Source organism: Ursus arctos, unplaced genomic scaffold (genome assembly GCF_023065955.2).
Source record: "Ursus arctos isolate Adak ecotype North America unplaced genomic scaffold, UrsArc2.0 scaffold_20, whole genome shotgun sequence".
Lineage (NCBI taxonomy): Eukaryota > Metazoa > Chordata > Mammalia > Carnivora > Ursidae > Ursus > Ursus arctos.
This window is the reverse complement of record NW_026622875.1, coordinates 24098998-24118692: the sequence shown is the minus strand read 5'-3', so window position 1 is coordinate 24118692 and position 19695 is coordinate 24098998. Positions and strand designations below refer to the sequence as shown.

The 19695-nt window shown below is 37.0% G+C and overlaps 1 protein-coding gene across 18 annotated transcripts in view; it reads right to left on the bottom strand.

The window, feature by feature from the left end:
• The window catches only part of CEP70 (centrosomal protein 70), a 76993-nt gene that overhangs the window by 36616 nt on the left and 20682 nt on the right, over nt 1-19695 (bottom strand). For 9 of the 18 annotated variants that reach the window (XM_048216018.2, XM_048216023.2, XM_044383434.3 and 6 more), the window contains 5 exons: nt 10783-10905; nt 8526-8650; nt 6514-6604; nt 6255-6378; nt 5504-5684 (listed from right to left, as the gene is read on the bottom strand). In XM_048216018.2, coding sequence (XP_048071975.1) covers nt 5504-5684; nt 6255-6378; nt 6514-6604; nt 8526-8540 — 411 coding nt within the window. In that variant the 5' untranslated portion in view covers nt 8541-8650; nt 10783-10905. The remainder of the gene's footprint in view (nt 1-5503; nt 5685-6254; nt 6379-6513; nt 6605-8525; nt 8651-10782; nt 10906-19695) is intronic. The other 9 variants (XM_048216026.2, XM_048216028.2, XM_048216015.2 and 6 more) reach the window with 2 other exon arrangements.

The following is a 19695-nucleotide window of genomic DNA, read 5'->3' as shown; positions in this document are numbered from 1 at the left end:
TCAATATAACACATCACATCAACAGAATGGAGAAAAAAAAATACGATCATCTCAATTGATTCAGAAAAAGCATTTGACAAAGTTCAATACCTTTCATGATAAAAACAATCAACAAACTAGGAATAAAAAGAAACAATCTAAACGTAATAAAACCATTTATGAAAAACCCACAGTGAACCTCATACTCAACAGTGAAAGACTGAAAACTTTTCCTCTAAGATCAGAAACAAGGTAAAGATGCCTGCATTTGCCACACAGTACTGGAGTCCTAGTCAGAGTAATCAGCCAAGAAAGAGAAATAAAAGGCATCCATTTTGGAAAGAAGTAAAATTATGTTTGCAGATGATATGATCTTATGTGCAGAAAACCTAAAGTGTCCACACACACACACACACACACACACACACACCGTTAGAATAAATGAACTCAGCAAAGTAGCAGGATATGAAGTCAACACAGAAAAATCAATTGCATTGATTTTAGTGCATTGCACTAACAATGAACAATCCAAAAGTGAAATTAAAAAAACAATTCCAGGGGCGCCTGGGTGGCTCAGCCGTTAAGCATCTGCCTTCAGCTCAGCTCATGATCCCAGGGTCCTGGGATCGAGCCCCACATCAGGCTCTCTGCTAGGCGGGAAGCCTGTTTCTCCCTCTCATACTCTCTTTGCTTGTGTTCCCTTTCTTGCTGTCTCTGTCAAATAAATAAATAAAATCTTTAAAACAAACAAACAAAAAAACACAATTCCAGGGACGCCTGAGTGGCTCAGTCAGTTAGGTGTCTAACTCTTGATTTCAGCTCAGGTCATGATCTCAAGGTTCTGGGATTGAACCCCATGTTGGGCTTCACGCTCAGTGGGGAGTCTGCTTGAGATTCTCTCTCTCCCTCTGTCACTACTTACCTCATTCTCTCTCTCAAAATAAATAAATCTTAAAAAAATGAAAACAATTTCATTTACAATAGCATCAAAAAGAATAAAATAGAAATAAACCAAGAAGTCAAAAGATTTATACTCTGAAAACTACAAAAGGCTGCTGAAGGAAAGTAAAGAAGACACAAATGAATGGAAAGACATTCTGTGTTCACAGACTGGAAGACTTAATATTGTTAAGAGGTCAATACTACCTGAAGTGACCTACAGATTCTATGCGACCCATATCAAAATCCCAATGACATTTTTTTTGCAGAAACAGAAAAATCGGTCCTAAAGTTCATATGGACTCTCAAGCACAACCAAAACAAGCTTGAAAAGGAACAAAGTTAAAGCTCTCACACTTCCTGACTTCAAGGCTTAACTACAAAACTACAGTAATCAAAACAGCATGATACTGGCATAAAGACAGATGTATATACTAATGGAGTAGAACAGAGAGCCCAAAAATAATCCTGTGGATATATGATCACATTATTTTCATCAAGGGTACCAAGATCATTCAATGGGAAAAGAATAGGCTTTGTTCAACAAATAATGTTGGGAAAACCAGATCTCTGCATGCAAAAGAATTAAGTTGGACCCTTATCTAACACCATATACAAAAAAATTAAAACAGATCAAAGATCTAAATATATGAAATAAAACTTTAAAACTCTTAGAAGAAAACATAGGAAAAAAGCTTCATGACACTGGATTTGGCAATCATTTCTTGAAAAGGACACAAAAAGCACAAGCAAGAGAAAAAAAAATAGATAAATTGGACTTCATCCAAATTTAAAACATTTGTGCATCAAAGGACACTATCAACAGAGTTAAATGACAACCCACAGTATGAGAAAATACTTTCAAATAATATATATGATAAGGAGTCAGTATCCAGAATAAGTACAACAACAAAATCTAATTAAAAAACAAGGAAAGGACTTGAATAGACATTTCTCTAAAGAACATACAAAATGACCAATAACCACCTGAAAAGAACACTCAATGTCACTGACCATTAGGAAGACACAAATCGAAACCAGAATGAGATACCTCTTCACACCCGTTAGGATGGTTACTATTGAAAACACAACAAAATTAAAAATCACAAGTGTGGGTAAGGATGTGGAGAAACTGAAACTTTAGTGCACTGCTAGTAGAAATGTAAAATTGTGCAGCAAATCCTGAGAATATACTGCATTTCCTCAAAAAATTAACCATAAAATTACCATATGACCAAAAAATTCCACTTCTGGTTATATACCCAAAAGAATTAAAAGCAGGGACTTGAATAGCTATTTGTATACCCATGTTCATAGCAGTATGATTCACAATAGCCAAAGGTGAAAACAATCCAAGTGTCATCGGTGGATGAATGGATAACCAAAATGTGGTATATATACACAAAAGAATGTTATCTGGCTTTAAAAAGAAAGGAAATTCCAACACATGTTACAACATGGATAAATTTTGACATTTTGCTAAAATGAAATAAATCAGTCACAAAAGGACAAATATTGTATGATTCCACTTATATGAGGTATCTATAGTAGTCAAATAACAAGACAGAAAGTAGAATGATGGTTGCCAAGAGTTGCAGGGAGCAAAGAATGAAGAGTTACTATTTAATGAGGATGGAGCTTCAGTTTGGGAAGATGAAAAAAGTTCTGTAGATGGATGGTGAGGACAGATGCACGACAACATGAATGTACGTAATACCACCAAAGCGTATACTTTTAAATGGTAAAGTTTATGTATAATTTACAACAACAAAAAAGGGGGAAAAATCAATTTCTCTGTATATACTAGCAATGAACAGTAAGAAATTAAACACAAAACTGGAGCATCTGGCTGGCTCAGTTGGAAGAGCATGTGACTCTTGATCTAGGGGTTGTGAGTTTGAGCCCCACACTGGGTGTAGAGATAAATAAAATCTTTAGGGTGCCTGGGTGGCTCAGTTGGTTTAATGTCTGCCCTCGGCTCAGATCATGATCCCAGGGTCCTGGGATAGAGCCCCACACTGGGCTCCATGCTCAGCGGGGAGCCTGCTTCTCCCTCTCCCTCTGCCACTCCCCCTGCTTGTGCTCTCTCACTCTCCCTCTCTCTCTCGAATAAATATTTGAAAAAAAATCTTAAAAAAAAAAGAAATTAAATAGAAATTACAATCATTTACAATACCATTAAAATATTGAATACTTAGAGATAAATCTGATAAAGCATGTGAAAGACCAGTGTACCCCAAATTACAAAACACTAATAGGGGGCACCTGGGTGGCTCAGTCTGTTAAGCGCCCAACTCTTGATCTCAGCCCAGGTCTTGATCTCAGGGTCCTGAGTTCAAGCCCTGCATAGGGCTTAAAAAACAACAATAACAAAACAAAACAAAACAAAAAACCATTGCTGAGAGAAATTAGCACCTCTACAGCTCCTGATGGCTGCTTTCTCACATCAGTACGTTGATGTGTTAAATGGTCTTGGGTTTCCACATACCCCGTATCTGAAAGGTAAAAATCAAATGCATATAGAAATATTTCCAAAATCGCCCTCCTTTTAGAGAGACTTTATAATTTTATAATGTTCCATTGATGAGGAAAACTACCTAACAAAGCCAACCTAAAAACAAAATATCCTAATGGTTGAGGATTTCGTTGACTGATAAGTAATAAAAACAGATTTGGCTATCTTCTCTGGAGTTACGATCAACACCAGCAGCTCTAGCACTGTGTACCCCAAGCTGGCAGCCTAAATAAGGACAGAACACCAAACTGCCTCTGTCTTCACACCAGAACTCCCTATGGTCTCTGGGTGATTCTGACCCCCTGGACTTTATATTAACTCATCTGATCCTTCTAATGCTACCAGCATAAACTGAACGGACATCTAGACCCAACCTGATGCGTACTGGTTCCTTTTAGGCAGCCTAAATCCCTGTGTGCCGTAGGTAAATACAGCGTTGTGCCAACAAAACCACTTTAACGATCTGATGTCCATAAAGATATAATATTTGTAAGGATCTGTAATAACTCAGACAACTAAACATTGATTATCACTAAAAAGATTTTTCTTCTAATTATAACAAAATCCCATGTTTTAAAATAAGTTTCTTAAGATTAGGAAATGAAGCATTCAGTGTTACAATTTGTTATTTATATAAAAAGAAAAGTAACCAAACGACTTATAATCACGAAGGATATTCCATAAAAATGTTATCTAAATTTAATTCAACAACTCAAATATTTGAGCATTGACTATTAATAATAAAACAGCCTCTCTTAGCCTAAACAAATCAGACAAAAATATTTGCCTTCATGGAGCTTACATTCTAACACAGTGAGATATATAAGCAAAACAAAGTATATAGTATGTTAGCATGTTGGATGACAGTAAGAACTATAGATAAAATTTAAATCGGGGAAGGCAGTATGATGTGTGGGGGATGGAACTGGTAACCGTAAATAAAGTACTCAAGAAAGGAATCCCTGAGAGATGGTGACACCCAAGAAAGGAGAGAACAAGTCATACAGCTAACTGGGAAAAAGTATGCAGGGCAAAGGAAAAAGAAAGAACAAAATGTACAAAGGCCCTGAGGTGAGAATGTTCGAGGAAAATGTTCAAGAAAGAGCAAGAACATGGGGGGCTGGGTGACTTAGTTGGTTAACTGTCTGACTATTGATTTCAGCTCAGGTCATAATCTCAAGGTTGTGAGATCAAGCCCTGCCTCGGGCTCCGTGCTGAGCTTGGAGCCTGCTTAAGATTCTCTCTTTCCTTCTCCCTCGGCCCCTCCCCCACCTGCTCATGCTCTCCGGCATGTGCGCTCTCTCCCTCTCCCTCGTTAAAGAAAACAAAAACAAAAAAACAAAAACGTCAGTGTGACTGTAGTAGAATAAGCAAGAAGTAAACTGGATGAAATTAGAAGGTAACAGGAAGCCAAATCATGTAGGACCCTAGACGCCATAGTAAGACTTTTTGATTTTCCTCTAAAGAGGGAAGGAAAGCCATTTGAGGTTTCTGAGCAACTATGTTGAAAGCATACCGAAAAAGGCAAGGGTGGAAACAGGGAGACCAACAGACAGGCAGGACAGAAATGAAGGTGACTTGGACCGGAGTGAAGACTAAAAGAAAAAGTTTTGGGAAGAAATTCAGGAACTCCATTTTACATGTAAAGTTCAAGATGCCTATTAGACATTCAGTTGCGGTATCAAGTAGGCTACAAGGTATCAGTCTGGAATTAAGGGAAGATGAGTGGGCTACAGATTTAAAATTATGAATGAATTTATGTTATGCATTAGACTGAATATCACCAAGGGAGTCAGAATATATAGGAAAGAGAAAAGTCTAAGGAATAAATACTGAGGAATCCCAGCACTAATTGGATAGGAAGACAAGAAGAACCAGCAAAGGAATAAAAGAATGAGCAGTGGAGTTAGAGGAAAACCAGAGGAGAGGATATTCTGGAAACCAAAGAAAGAATTTTAAGAAGGCAACAGTGATATCAATAAGATAAAGATGACTGAATAACAAAGAAGTCACCTGTGACCTTAATGAGCTGTTTTAGTACTATCATCTATGAAAACACATAATCAATACCTGTAAAGCTTTCTGCTCCTTTTGAAGATCTTTTATTTTATTCTGTTGCTGGCAAACCCTATTTAGGGATTCATCCTCCAATTCACCAATTTTGGACTTCACACTCTCCATAATTTGTTCCAAGTCATTAGCTCGTTGTTCATGATCGGCTGCTCGGCTTTGTTCTAACTGAAGTTCATTTCTAATAACAGACATGCAATTGCTTCCCTTAGTAATGAAAGCAAATCACATCAACAAACATGCCCATCTAACAACATAATGAATTTCTAAAATTTCTTTGCATTCTTAAAATTTCCATCATATAACACAAACCAATAGGAGAAATATAGGGCACCATCACATACCTAAGCTAAGCTATTACTAAAAGATTTACCTATTAAAAATATTTTTTAGGGGCGCCTGGGTGGCGCAGTCGTTAAGCGTCTGCCTTCAGCTCAGGGCGTGATCCCAGCGTTATGGGATCGAGCCCCACATCTGGCTCCTCCGCTAGGAGCCTGCTTCTTCCTCTCCCACTCCCCCTGCTTGTGTTCCCTCTCTCGCTGTCTCTCTCTCTTCAAATAAATAAAAAATAAAATCTTAAAAAATTTTTTTAAACTTAATATTTAATCAAAATAGAAAAATTTTTTTAAATTTTTTAAAATTTTTTAAAATTAAGATTAAAAATCAAAGATTCTTTTCAAGGCAATTATTTTTAGAATGCATATCACTTGTACATAAACTATTCAAAAGAGAATTCTTTCTATTTTCTTACTTAAGCTGCTGATTAGTTTCTATGAGCTCCTGGATCACGTTCTGTTGACGTGTTGTTTCTTCCACCAATGTTTTCAAATTCTGCCTCATCCTTTGTGATGACTGTCTATCAAAAACGATGAGATCTACATTTTGGGGATATAATACAGATAGTAAAAATAAAGGCAAAAAAATTTTAAGGTAAAAAGTTTTTAAAGGAAAAAGAAAGTTTTTACCACAATGAGAAAGAATAGGATCTAGCAAGAATAGGATCTGACTACCTTTAAGATCAGTTCTTTTGACTAGAGATAAAGGTTTTAAGCCATGCATCATCAACAGGACATTTATGCTTTCCCATTCTGCTTCTTCCTGCTGTAATTATAAGAAGTGAGAAAAGGATCAACTTTAACATATAAAGTGAAGAAACACACTCTTGAAATAATTTCCTTGTTTTCAGAATAATGGAACTTTTTCTCCTAAGTTTTTCAATATGAATTTTTATGCACATACAATGATTAAAATTAAAACAAATTTCTAACAAAATTAGCAGACCAAAAAAAATGCAAATAAGTACAAATAATTACATTATATAATTCCATACTCATACATATGGTCTTAATGGATAAATTAAAACAAAAACACCAACCAAAAACACCTTGTAATTTCATGAACCAAACAGACCTTAGTTTTTTTTGTTTAACTGAATCATACCAGGCCCTACTCAAAAGAAACAGTTGCGGGGTGCCTGGGTGGCTCAGTCAGTTTAGCATTTGACTTCAGGTCAGGTCATGGTCTCAGAATCATGGCTCAAGCCCCGCATCTGGCTCTGCCCTCATGGTGGAGTCTGCTTCTCTCTCTCCCTGTGACCCTACTCCTGCGCATGTGCGCAGTCTCGTTCTCTTTCTCAAATAAATAAAATCTTAAAAAAAAAAAAAAAGTCTGACCAAGGTTTAAAAAAAAAAAAAAACAGCTGCATATTAGGTCATATTAACTGAACAGTAAATTAAATGCAAGTCACTCAGAAACAAGTATCATTTAATGAGTAGGGTCACACGCACAAAAAAATCAAAACATCTGAATGGTCAAGGCCAATAACACAGATAGTCCCTTGTATAATGGATAAGGTCTAAGTGTAAAAAGGAGTCTGTCCATCTAGGTAAATGATTCTAGTAGAATCACTCTGAAAGATACTTCCAAGTTCTGAATCCCTGATTCTAAATACATACTTACACCATAAACCTGAGAAGGTAACCCTAACTCTCTAGATGAAGTAAATAAAAACATAATAATGGGAAGAAAAATGTAAATACAATATTGTACATACAATATAGATAAGAAAAAGATGATTTTTTTAAATTATACATTTAAATCCATAATAGTTTATAAGTCTTTTAATGATCAATTTGAAATCACTGTGTGAAGTGACTTACTTTTTAAGTTATTAAAGTATATTTGAAAAGGTAATTTGAGTGAATTTTCAATCAATGTTTAAGTGCTTGAAAAATAAAATTCATACAATAGTTTTCATTAGTGGTATAGTATTAAATATTTTAACAGCTTTAAGATTAATAATTAAGGCAATAGACAAAGTACATATAAAAGTATTACTCTCCATATCCAAATGCCCCTAAACATTAAAGAACCTCTCAAGACAAAGAAAGAACAAATTACCCTTAGGACTATGATAACACTATTACTAACAGCACCAAATCTTTCCTTTTAACTGCTTTCTTCACCTTCTTTATCCTTTTCACACTTCTCCTCCTTCCTACACTCTTTTCCCTTATATATGTTGGAGGTCTTATGGTCACAAATATTCATGACTCAGAATTAAAATTACTGAAGATATCTGGTTTAGGAGCCAAATGTGTGGGCATCTCAGTGGATGTCTACTATGACTCATAAAAATCAAGTACTCTGTAAATAATGCCACACACTTTGAATGATCAAATGATATACTGTTCTCTGATACCTCTTGTAAGAGAAAGAATAATGTAACTGTTTGAAAATTCTGAAAACAGCTAATAATGGTATTTTCTAAAGGATGTGCTATACAACACTAATGAAATGTTCATGAGACTAATGTTAAATAAATAGGAAATACTGTATGCTAAAGCCTCTTGATGTATTAATAGTATTGTGAAGTCTCAGAATAATGAAATCGTTAATCTTTAACGCAACATTTCCAAAATTATTTTACTAAAGAATCCCTTTAAGATTTTTCACATATGTAGATGTAGTATTCTTTGGCACATACTTCAAGAAACACTGGCTTCAAATATTTTAAGTTTACCTGTTTTTCAGTCATGAGTGTGTTTGATGATTTACTGGACTCCTAGGCTTTAGGGGCTGCTGGAGATATAGTATCTTTTGTAAAATCAGAAGAAGTAGATTGGCAAGAAAAAATATTCACGTTGCCTAAATGAAAAAAGAAAAAGTGCAATAGGTGTTAAAGCACATTATATTTAAAAGAACCTATAACTCTTTTTTTAATTATGTTAGTCACCATACAGTACATCCCTAGTTTTTGATGTAAAGTTCCATGATTCATTACTTGCGTATAACACCCAGTGCGCCATGCAATACGTGCCCTCCTTAATACCCATCACCAGCCTATCCCATTCCTCCACCCCCCTCCCCTCTGAAGCCCTCAGTTTGTTTCTCAGAGTCCATAGTCTCTCATGGTTCATTCCCCCTTCTGTTTACCCCCCCTTTCTTCTCCTACCGATCTTCCTACTTCTTATGTTCCATAAATGAGTGAAACCATATGATAATTAACTCTTAAGCAATTTAAGCCATTCTTGTGTCAAAACTTGTATGATTCCTTAGAAAGCTGATTTTAAGAATGATCAGAATAAACCCTATCTTATAATGTTCTCCTCTAGAAACAAAACATTATGAGTTTTACACACACACACACACACACACACACAGAACTATTTGTTTTAACTAGATAATGTACAAAGCACATGCTGCTAATAAATAAACCATTCTCTTTTGGAAGTTGTTTCCTGAAAAACTAAAAAAATTGTACCTGACCCAAAGTTACAGGCCAATCTAACAATTCACTGGACTAAATCCAAGGGTAAATGCAGTGCCACTTTCTTAGGTAGTCTTTATTTCTAAGTAGATCAGAAGCAAGCAACAAAGGATTCTGTGTGACTGGCAGACACAAAAGTTTATATTCAGTCTATCATACCATCACTTCTTGTTATCCAAGACTCTATCAGCCTATAGGAAAAATTTCTTGGATTGTTTGACATGTAGGTATAATTCCTCCTCTGAAGAGGCACAATCACACACATTCATTAGCATCATGAAATTTAAGATCTTAAGCGGACTTTGGATATCGTTTAATCCAAAATCTCTACATGTTCATAGCTGGCAGAGAAGCATACGGGAGAGTTGTACCAGTACAACAGGTACTGTAACCATCTGAGACCCAGAGAGGTGAAATGATCTTCTCAGGATTAGTAAGAAAAGTAGGCTTTCTGGCTGCCAAGTCAGTACTTCTTCCAAAGCATCCTTCTACTCTTTAATGCTGCTTCAGATTGCGAAATCCAACTAAACAATTTACCAGTCACCCTTAAGTCTGGTCTACTGGTGTTGCCTTTCCACTTTACTTTCAGATAAACCTAATAACATGTTACAAATTCTCAGATTCTGCCACTTTCATGCTTGATATCATACTCTCTTCCTTTTAAGTTTTGGTCTTTTTCAACAACTCAATCACCCACAACGTTAATCCCTCCTGCTTTTACAAATCTTTCAGCTAGTTTTAACTTTTCATTAGAGAAATTTTCAGAAATACACAAAAATAGAGAAAGAGTATAATAAATCCATGAATGAAAGCCAAAAGTCTTCCATTCTTATTTTTTTTCCACACACTTATTTCAGTATATACCTCTAACAAATACAAATTCTTTTTAAACACAATTTCAATACCATTATCACACCAAAAAAAATAATAATTTCTTACTATCACTTAATACCTAGCCCAGGTTCAATTTTCCCCAAAATGTCTTAAAAATGTCTTTTTATTTTTTTTTCCAAATCAGGATCCAAACAATGTCCACATGTGGTACTCTAAAGTTTCTTTTAATCTATAGCAGTCCCATCCCCCCTTTCTTTGTAAAAAAAAAAAAAAAAAGGCCATCTGTCTTGCAGAACTCGCCCTATTTCAGTTTTGGATTACTGTACTCTTGTCTTCTAACCTATTTCTCCATTCCCTATATTTCTTGTAAACTGGTTACATCTAGAAGCTTTATCAGATTCAGGTTCAGTATTTTCTGGCAAGAATACTTTAGAGGTGGTGCTATGTTCATCCTAGTGTATCACCATCAAGAGTCGGCCAGAATTTTAAAGTGGGAAGAATACATTCTTTGTAGACCAGACATATGTAGACCACCACATAAAGGCAGTAGATATCAATGTAAGATACTCCCCAAGAGTGGAGCCACATATTCTGACTATCTCCCTAACTACCACACTGGACCTCTTTCAAATGGTCAAAATGTCATCTCTCCAGATTCAAGGCCTGGCATTCTTACCCTATTCTTCACTTAGTTAACTCATACTTGACCTTCAGATCCTGGCTCAGATTTCTTTCTTCAGGAAAAGCTCCCCTAATCCCATGACCAGATCAGGTCCTCTTGGTATATGTTCTTGTAGCACTATAAAGAGTAAAGTATAGAGGTTTAGCATTCAGAGTCAGATGGCCTAAGTGACTACTAGCTTAACTATTTATTAAACTATATGACATTGACAAACTCATTAACTTCTTTGAGCATTGATTTTGTCATCTGTAAAAGAGAGAACACTGTAATACTTACACCTCATGGGTTAAATTAAGTCAGACAACACTTGGAAAGTACTTAGAATGAGATACCTGGCAATAGAAACTTATAGATAAGTGGCAGTTGTTATATAAAAAGTATGCTAAATAAAATGGATCTTACCTAATCATACCATCATATATTAGCTTAGATGTTTTCTACAAATTACTCAGAAAATTATCTCATACATCTGTTTTACATAAATATGTCTAGGTAAGATTAAATTCCATGAGAAAAGTAGTCCACTTTTGGTAACGGTGGAGTAGACAGCTCTGTCTCCAAAGGCAACGAAGAAAGCTGAATAAAGTACATTAAATCCAGGGTGCCTGGCTGGCTCATATGGTAGAGCATGCAGCTCTTTATCTCAGGGTCATGAGTTTGAGCCCCATGTTGGGGGTAGAGGTTACTTAAAATAAAAAAAAAATAAAAAATAAAAGACATTAAATTCTTTTTCTTACAAGCATTAAAGAACTAACACAATAACGAGGAATTATCAGGCCAAAAATCGAGAAGATGAGAACCCACTTTTTCCCTAAAGGCATTTGGCAATCCAGAGATAGAGCTGTGAAAATCCCACACCCCCTTTCCCCCCCACTTAAAATTGTTACCTGTAAGGACTACAATGCTCAGGATAAGGGTTAACTAGAAGTAAACTATCTGTCCCATGAACTGAAACCTGGTTTCCTCTCCTCTGAGTCATTCCAATATCTCAAGAAAGTCCCAAATTAAAAGTGCTTTCATGGGGCACCTGGTGACTCAGTTGGTTAAGCATCTGCCTTCGGCTCAGGTCGTGATCTCAGGGTCCCTGGATCAAACCCCACTTTGGGCTCCCTGCTCAGTGGGGAGTCTGCTTCTCCCTCTCTCTGCCCCTCCCCCACCCTGCTCATGCTTGCTCTCTAATAAGTAAAATCTTAAAAAAAAAAAAAAAAAAAAAAGTGCTTCCATGTGCCTGGCAGAAGCAAATGATATCTTCTCTGGAAAAAGGCGTTAAATTATCCCCACCAAAAAATGTTTCAAATACAACATCCAGCAAACAGTCAAAGATAACCAAGGAATACAGGAAACATAAGAGACATAAAGAGACAGAAACAACAGTCAAAAGAAACCAACCAAGAAAGAAGGACTTCTTTCTTTTTTTTAAGATTTTATTTATTTATTTGACAGAGACAGCCAGCGAGAGAGGGAACACAAGCAGGGGGAGTGGGAGAGGAAGAAGCAGGCTCATAGCAGAGGAGCCCGATGTGGGGCTCGATGTGGGGCTTGATCCCAGAACACTGGGATCACGCCCTGAGCCGAAGGCAGACGCTTAACCACTGTGCCACCCAGGCGCCCCAGAAAGAAGGACTTCTGATACTGTATTATTAGCAGAGACAATAAAACAATTATGTTAACAATGTTCAAAGAAATAAAAATCAAAGCTTGAAACTTTTGGCAGAGAACTGTAAACTGTAAACAAAACAGACTTGAAAAAGAATAAACTAAAAATTTAGGACAAAAAATTACAATTGCTGAAAGTAAGATCTCAAATCACAGGCTTAATAGAAAGCAGAAAAGAAAATTAAATGAACAAATGAAGGGAAGGTAAAACAGACTCCATCTTTTTAGTTCTCTATGCTACATTCAGGAAAACACAGCACACATTCTACTTCAAATGAAGAGGATACATGCATAATTGGCCTCCAAGAAATAGAGAAAAAAATGGAGAAGGAGGATGTGAAGATATAATGGCTAAGAAGTTTTGAGAGCCAATAAAAGACATAAATCCACCAATTCTAGAAGCCCAGCAAACTGCAAACAAAATAGAGAAAAAAAAAAAAAATCACACCTAGGCACATCATATTAAAGTACAGAGAAACAAAGACAGAAAACCTTAAAAGCAATTACAGAAAAAAGGATTATCTTCAAAGGAGAGACAGCTGAATGCCAGCTAAATTCTTAGCAGTAATAATGGAAACTGATAGTATACTAATATATTCGATGTGCTGAAAGAAATTAATTGCCAATCTAAAATTTTAAATCTAGTGAAAATATCCACTAATAATAAGGGCATAAGACTATTTTCAAACAAACAAAACAAATCTGACAGATCTATAAAAAATTCTAAAGGAGATGCTTCATGCAAAAGATTCTTGATAAAAAGGCAAAAATGCAGAAAGGAATAAAGAGCAAAGAAATGAGTACTGTAAAGAAACACTGACTACATAAAATACGGTCTTGTGAAAATTTAAAAATATAGCTAAGGGGCACATGGGTGGCTCAGTCGGTTAAGCATCTGCCTTCAGCTCAGGTCATGATCCCAGGCTCCTGGGATGGAGCCCACATGAGACTCCCTGCTTGGTGGGGAATCTGCTTCTCTCTCTCCCTCTGTCCCTCCTCCCTGCTCATGCCCTCTCTCTCTCTCTAATAAAGAAAATCTTTAAAAAATAAATAAATAAAAAATAAAAATAAAATATAGCTAAAATGCACAATAACAAAATGTGTTAGCTGGCAGTACAGTAAATAAAGTAACAGTGTTCTAATTTTGTTTATAATTCAGAAGGAAGATAAAGGTATCTCTTAATATCAGTATTTTGCAAATTAAAGATGCTTAAGAATTTCTGGAATAGCCACCGAAGAACAGAACTCAAGTGCATAATTTCCTAAGTAACAAAGAAAAAAAGGAACCATGATGATGAATAAAAATAAATCTAAAAGGAGAGAAACAAACAGAACAAATGGAACAAAAGAAATATAGATTTTAACTCACATCAGTAATTATATTAAATGTAAATAAATGCTCCAGTTAAAGGAGAAAGACTTTTAAGCTGGATCAAAAACAAAAGTCAAACTATATGTTTTTGAAGGAAAAAGACAATGAAAATATTAAAAAGCCATGTAAAATATAAACATACAAAATGGTAAAAGTAAAAGAATAAAGAAGGACTGATGGCATAGTAACAGCAAATTTTTTAAATCTCTGAATCCCTATATTAAAACAAAAGCAAATAGGTAACAGAAAAAAAACAGTATTTGTATCAAAACATAGTGACAAATTATTCCCCACAAACATCAAAATATGGGGGGGGGGGGACAAATCACTAAGGCTGCAAAAACTGCAAGGTGTCAGCATCTGTGTAAGAAAATTTTAAAAAGTAACAGGCAGTATTTAACAGTCATAAAAACAGGAGGATTTCCAAATCATTAGTATTCACTAATATTCACTATTGCACTAATATGAAAGCAAGCGAATCTGGAAGGGGTTTTGCCCTTGTGCCATGAGAAGGACTGCAACTGCTAGAGTCCTATGAACACTCAAAACTGACACGCAAGAACTCCATGACAGGGCCCACAGTTAGACGAAACTTCTGGGAATGGAACCAAAATTGAGCAAGACAGGGACAAGAGAGAGGAAGGGAAAGTTGAGACCAAAGTAGGTTAGGTAACAGACCCAGGAAATCTCAGAAAACTAACTGCCATATTTTTTAACACTACACAAAAGCAACAGAAGAGGGAAGTCTGAGAAATCAGAAAGGCATTCCTGAATTCTGTCCCATTGTAAAAGTTCAGGAGGAGAGGATCCTGGGAAGACTGCAGAGTAAGGAGCACCAGGAATTTGTCTCTCCACCTAGACAACAATTGCACTGGCAGGTTCTGTCTCAAGTAACTATTTTAGAACTTGGTCGAGTCTACTGAGGTTTGCAAATTCCAGGGAAAACTAGAATGACAATTTGTGGTTAATTACAATTTTAGCTCCTAGCACAGTAACAAATACTCATTCCCCACCCCCATTTCTCCCCCATGGCAGCTGTACACAGGCTACCAGGAGCAGCTTGCCCCCAATTTGTGTAGGGTGAGCAAAAAGAACACTTGGCTCCAAATATCAGGGTTCTGTGATCTGATCAGTGATTACTGCTTCTAACCTCAGAGAAGCCAAGAAGCTAAAGTGACTTTCAGGAAATTTAAAGGGCCATTGTCCTATTCTTCTTCCCTTCATTGTTCTGTCTTGCCCCTTTTGGAAGACAGACATTAAAGACTACACATACATTTAAAAGTAAATGCACACTTGGGAAATTAGAAAGTCCCAGCACATGATGAGGGAAAGGTGCAGGCTGAAAAAAAACCTGAGACTTTAAGTTTACACCTTAGGTTGATCCTTGGCACAGAGACAGCCTGCAACAATCAAAAACAAGAAAACTCAGCAAACCCTGGTGAAGGAGAAGAATCTGATTATTAGATTCAAACATCCAGTTTCCAACAAAAAAGTAACAAACATGCAAAGCATCAGGAAAGTATGGCCCATTCAAAGGAAAAAAAAAAAAAAATCAACAGAAACTATCCATGGGGAGGAAAGGAAAAAAAAAAAAAAAAAAAAGACTTGAGGCCAGATCAACTAGATAAAAACTTTAAAACAATCATCTTAAAGAACTGAAGGAAGGTGTGAAAACAATTTTTTAACAAAATGGAAATATTGCTAAAGAGATGAAAACCTAAAAAGGAATCAAAAAGGACACCTGGATAGCTCAGTCAGTTGAGCATCCAACTCTTGGTTTTGGCTCAGGTCATGATCTCATGGGTCATGGGTTCGAGCCCCATGTGGAGCTCCCCACTCAGTGGGGAGGCTGCTCGATTCTCTCCCTCTGCCCCTCCCCCCACTCTCACACACATTCTCTCTAAAATAAATAAATATCTTTTTAAAAAATAGGGGAAGGAAGGGAAAAATAAAATAAGATAAAAACAGAGAGGGAGGCAAACCATAAGAGATTCTTAATTACAGGAAACAAACTGAGGGTTCCTGGAGGTGAGGTTGGTAGGGGGATGGGGTAACTGGGTGATGCCCATGAAGGAGGGCACTTGATGTAATGAGCACAACTTGATGTAATGTAACTAATGAACCATTAAATTCTCCCCTAAAACTAATAATACACTATATGTTAACGAAACTGAATTTAAATTAAAAAAAAACTTTTTTTTAAAAGAAAAAAAAAATTTTTAAAGAAAAAGAATTATTAGTTTGTGTTTTGGGGCACACATGTATAAACATGTAATCATGTGACATCAACAACTGAAAGGGGTGGGGATGGAACTGTAAGGAGCAGAGTTTTTGCATGTTATTTAAATTAAGCTGTTATAGGGGTGCCTGGGTGGCTCAGTCGGTTAAGCGTCTGCCTTCAACTCAACGGAGCCCCACATCGGGCTCCCTTCTCAGCAGGAGCCTGCTCCTTCCTCTCCTCCCCTCTTGTGTTCTCTCTCACTATTTCTGTCACTATCTGTCTCTCTCTCCAAATAAATAAATAAAATCTTTAAAAAAAAATAAAATAGGGGTGCCTGGGTGGCTCAGTCGTTAAGTGTCTCCCCTCGGCTCAGGGTGTGATCCCACGGTCCTGGGATTGAGCCCCGCATCAGGCTCCCTGCTCCACTGGGAGCTTGCTTCTTCCTCTCCCACTCCCCCTGCTTGTGTTCCCTCTCTCGCTGTCTCTGTCAGATAAATAAAATCTTTAAAAATAAATAAATAAATAAATAAAAAATAAAATAAAAAATAAACTGTTATAAATTCCAATTAAAGTGTTATAATTTGAAGATGTTAAATGTAATCCTCATAATAACAAAGACAGTGATAGAATATATACAAAAAGAAATAAGAAAGGAATTTAAACATTTCACTCAGTAACAACAAAACAAAAAAAGGCCAGTAATACAGAAAATGAGGAACAGAAAAGCTGTAAGACAATATAAAAAATAGCAAAATGATAGAAATAAGTCCCTACTTATCATCAATTACCTTAAATGTAAATGGATTAAACTCTTGACAGATTGGCCAAATGGATAAAAATATGATCCAACTATATGCTATCTAAAACAGAGTCACTTTAGATCCAAAGACACGGAGTTTGAAAGTCAAAGGATGGTAAAAGATATTCCATGCAAATAAGAGCCAAAAGAGAGCAAGGGTGGCTATATTAACATCAGACAAAACAGACTTCAAATCAAAAAATATTACAAAGGACATTACATATTAATAAAAGGTTCAACACAGCAAGAAGAATTAATAATTATAAAAATGTATACACTTAATAACAGACCATCAAGGCACATTCAGCAAAAATTTACAGAATTGAAGGAAGAAATCATTCTGTAATAATAGTTGAAGACTTTAATACCCCACTCTCAATAAAAGAACAACCAGACAAAAGATAAGTAATGAAACAGGAACTGAACATAATAAACCAGATCTAACAGATTTATAAAGAACACTCTACCCAACAAAAACACAATACACAGCCTTCTCAAGTGTACATGAGACATTCTCCAGGACAGACCATATGTTAGGCCACAAATTAAGTCACAACAGATTTTAAAAGATAGATCACACAAAGTACATTCTCAGACCACAACAGGATAAAGTTAGAAATCAATAACAGAAGGAAAATGGAGAACTCGAAAATTTGTGATAATTAAACAATACACTCAACCAAACAATGGATCAAAGAAGAAATCACAAGGGAAATTAGAAAATACTTAGAGGGGCACGTGGGTGGCTCAGTCTGTTAAGTGTCTGCCTTCAGCTCAGGTCATGATCCCAGGGTCCTGGGATGGAGCCCTGTATCCAGTTCTGTGCGCAGCATGAAGTCTGTTTGTCCCTCTACCTCAGCCCCTCCCCACCTCCTGCTCGCTGTTTCTCAAACAAATAAAATCTTTAAAAAAACAAAAAACAAAAAAACCAAACACCTGGATTTGAAGACCACCAGGGCTTAACTCTAGGAACTTTAAAAATCAGCAGGCTTAACTCCAGGAGAGCCAGAGGGTGACAAGAAACCTAATCCCTGCCCTTAAAAGAGCCAACATTCTAAATAACTCAGAGACGCAGCACAGAAACAGCAGCTTCTGGGGGCATTCATGAAAAAGGTTTATTGACTAATCTGAGACTATGTACTGGAGGGGCCAAATATTTCTCTGGCAACAAAAGCAATGGCAGGCACCGTTTTTCCTTGCCTCCTGCAGCCTAGATAGCAAGATGCTTCTGGGAGCCAGTTCTAACACTCTCCATCTACCTCGCTATCACTGAGTGCCATGCCCCCACATTCTCCTGCAGACCACCCCACCCAACCTGCCCACCTTGGCAGCCATCCCTCCAAAACAGCTCCTGCCCTGCCACACATGGACGGCAACTCTGCCAACACTGTACCACTCCAAAGTAACTCCTGCCCTTGGGAGGAGAGGAAATAACCCCCCACCAGCATGCTCATAGTTCTTGCAGCTGATCCTCTAAGCTGGTTGTGCAGAGAGCAAGTCCTGCCCTTCACTGTGCCTGCAGGTATGGCAGATACTAATTGTAGACAGCTAGCTAGGCTGAGTGATGACCCCACCTACCAGCGAATACACGGGCAACAGGTGGCCTTCTCAACCTTGCAGGGAGCAAACTGCCCAGTACACCCATATCAGGCAAATCAAGTCACTGCAGTCAGTCAGGCTGGAAGCCAGCCCCAGCCACCAGCACACCCACAACAACAGCAGCTCAGCAACAGAAGAAGGGTGCACTAAGCCTACAAAGGGGACACCCTTGGAGTGCCTGGTTCTGGTGACCAGGGAGGACTGCACTATTGGCACCATAAGATCTCTTCTACACAAGGCCACTACTTTCAAGACCAGGAGTTGACCTACCTAATACTTAGAAACAAATATAGAGAGACAAAATGAGGAAACAGAGAAATATCTCCCAAATGAAAAAACAAGACAAAATCATGGTAAAAAAGATAAATGAAAGAGAGATAAGCAATATGCCTGATAAAAACTTCAAAGGTAATAGTCATTAAGATAATTACTAGACCTGAGAAAAAGAGTGAATGAACTCAGTGAGAATGTCAACAGAAACACTAAATATAAAATATATTCATAAATATTTTATAAAATATATACATATATAAATAAAATAACCAGTAAGAGCTGAAAAATTCAATAACAGAAATGAAAAATACACTAGAGGTAATCAGTAGCAGATTAAAAGACACAGAAGAACAGATTAGCAATCTGGAAGACAGAGTAATGCAAAGCAACCAAACTGAAGAGCAAAAAGAAAAAAGAATAATAAAAAATGAGAACAGAGAAAGGGAATTCTGCAACATAATCAAGCATAATAACATTCACATAATAGAGATTCCAGAAGGAGAAGAGAGAGAGAAGGGGGCAAAAAACTTACTTGAAGAAATAATAGCTGAAAACTTCCCCAATTTGGGGAAGGAAACAGACACCCTGTTCCAGGAAGGGCAGAAAGGCCCTAATGAAGTTAACCCAAGGAGTTCCACCATCAAACACATAATAGGTCAAATAGCAAAAAATGATAGAGAATTTTAAAAACACCGAAAAGAAATAGTTACACACAAGGGAAACCCCATAAGGCTATCGGCTAATTTTTCAGCAAAAACATTACAGGTGCCAACATTCACTTGCTTACACCAGCCCCATCTCCCCATACCACACTTCAGTGGACCCACCCTTCCCAGTCATGCTTGCCTCAGTCCCAGTCTTACAGGCCTCCTCCCAAGAACACCAGCACAAACCTCGCCAGCACCACATCTCCAAATCCATGGGTTTTGTAGGACCTCAGCTGCAGCAGCAGCAGCAATGGCAGGACTCATTTCACAAACAGACTAC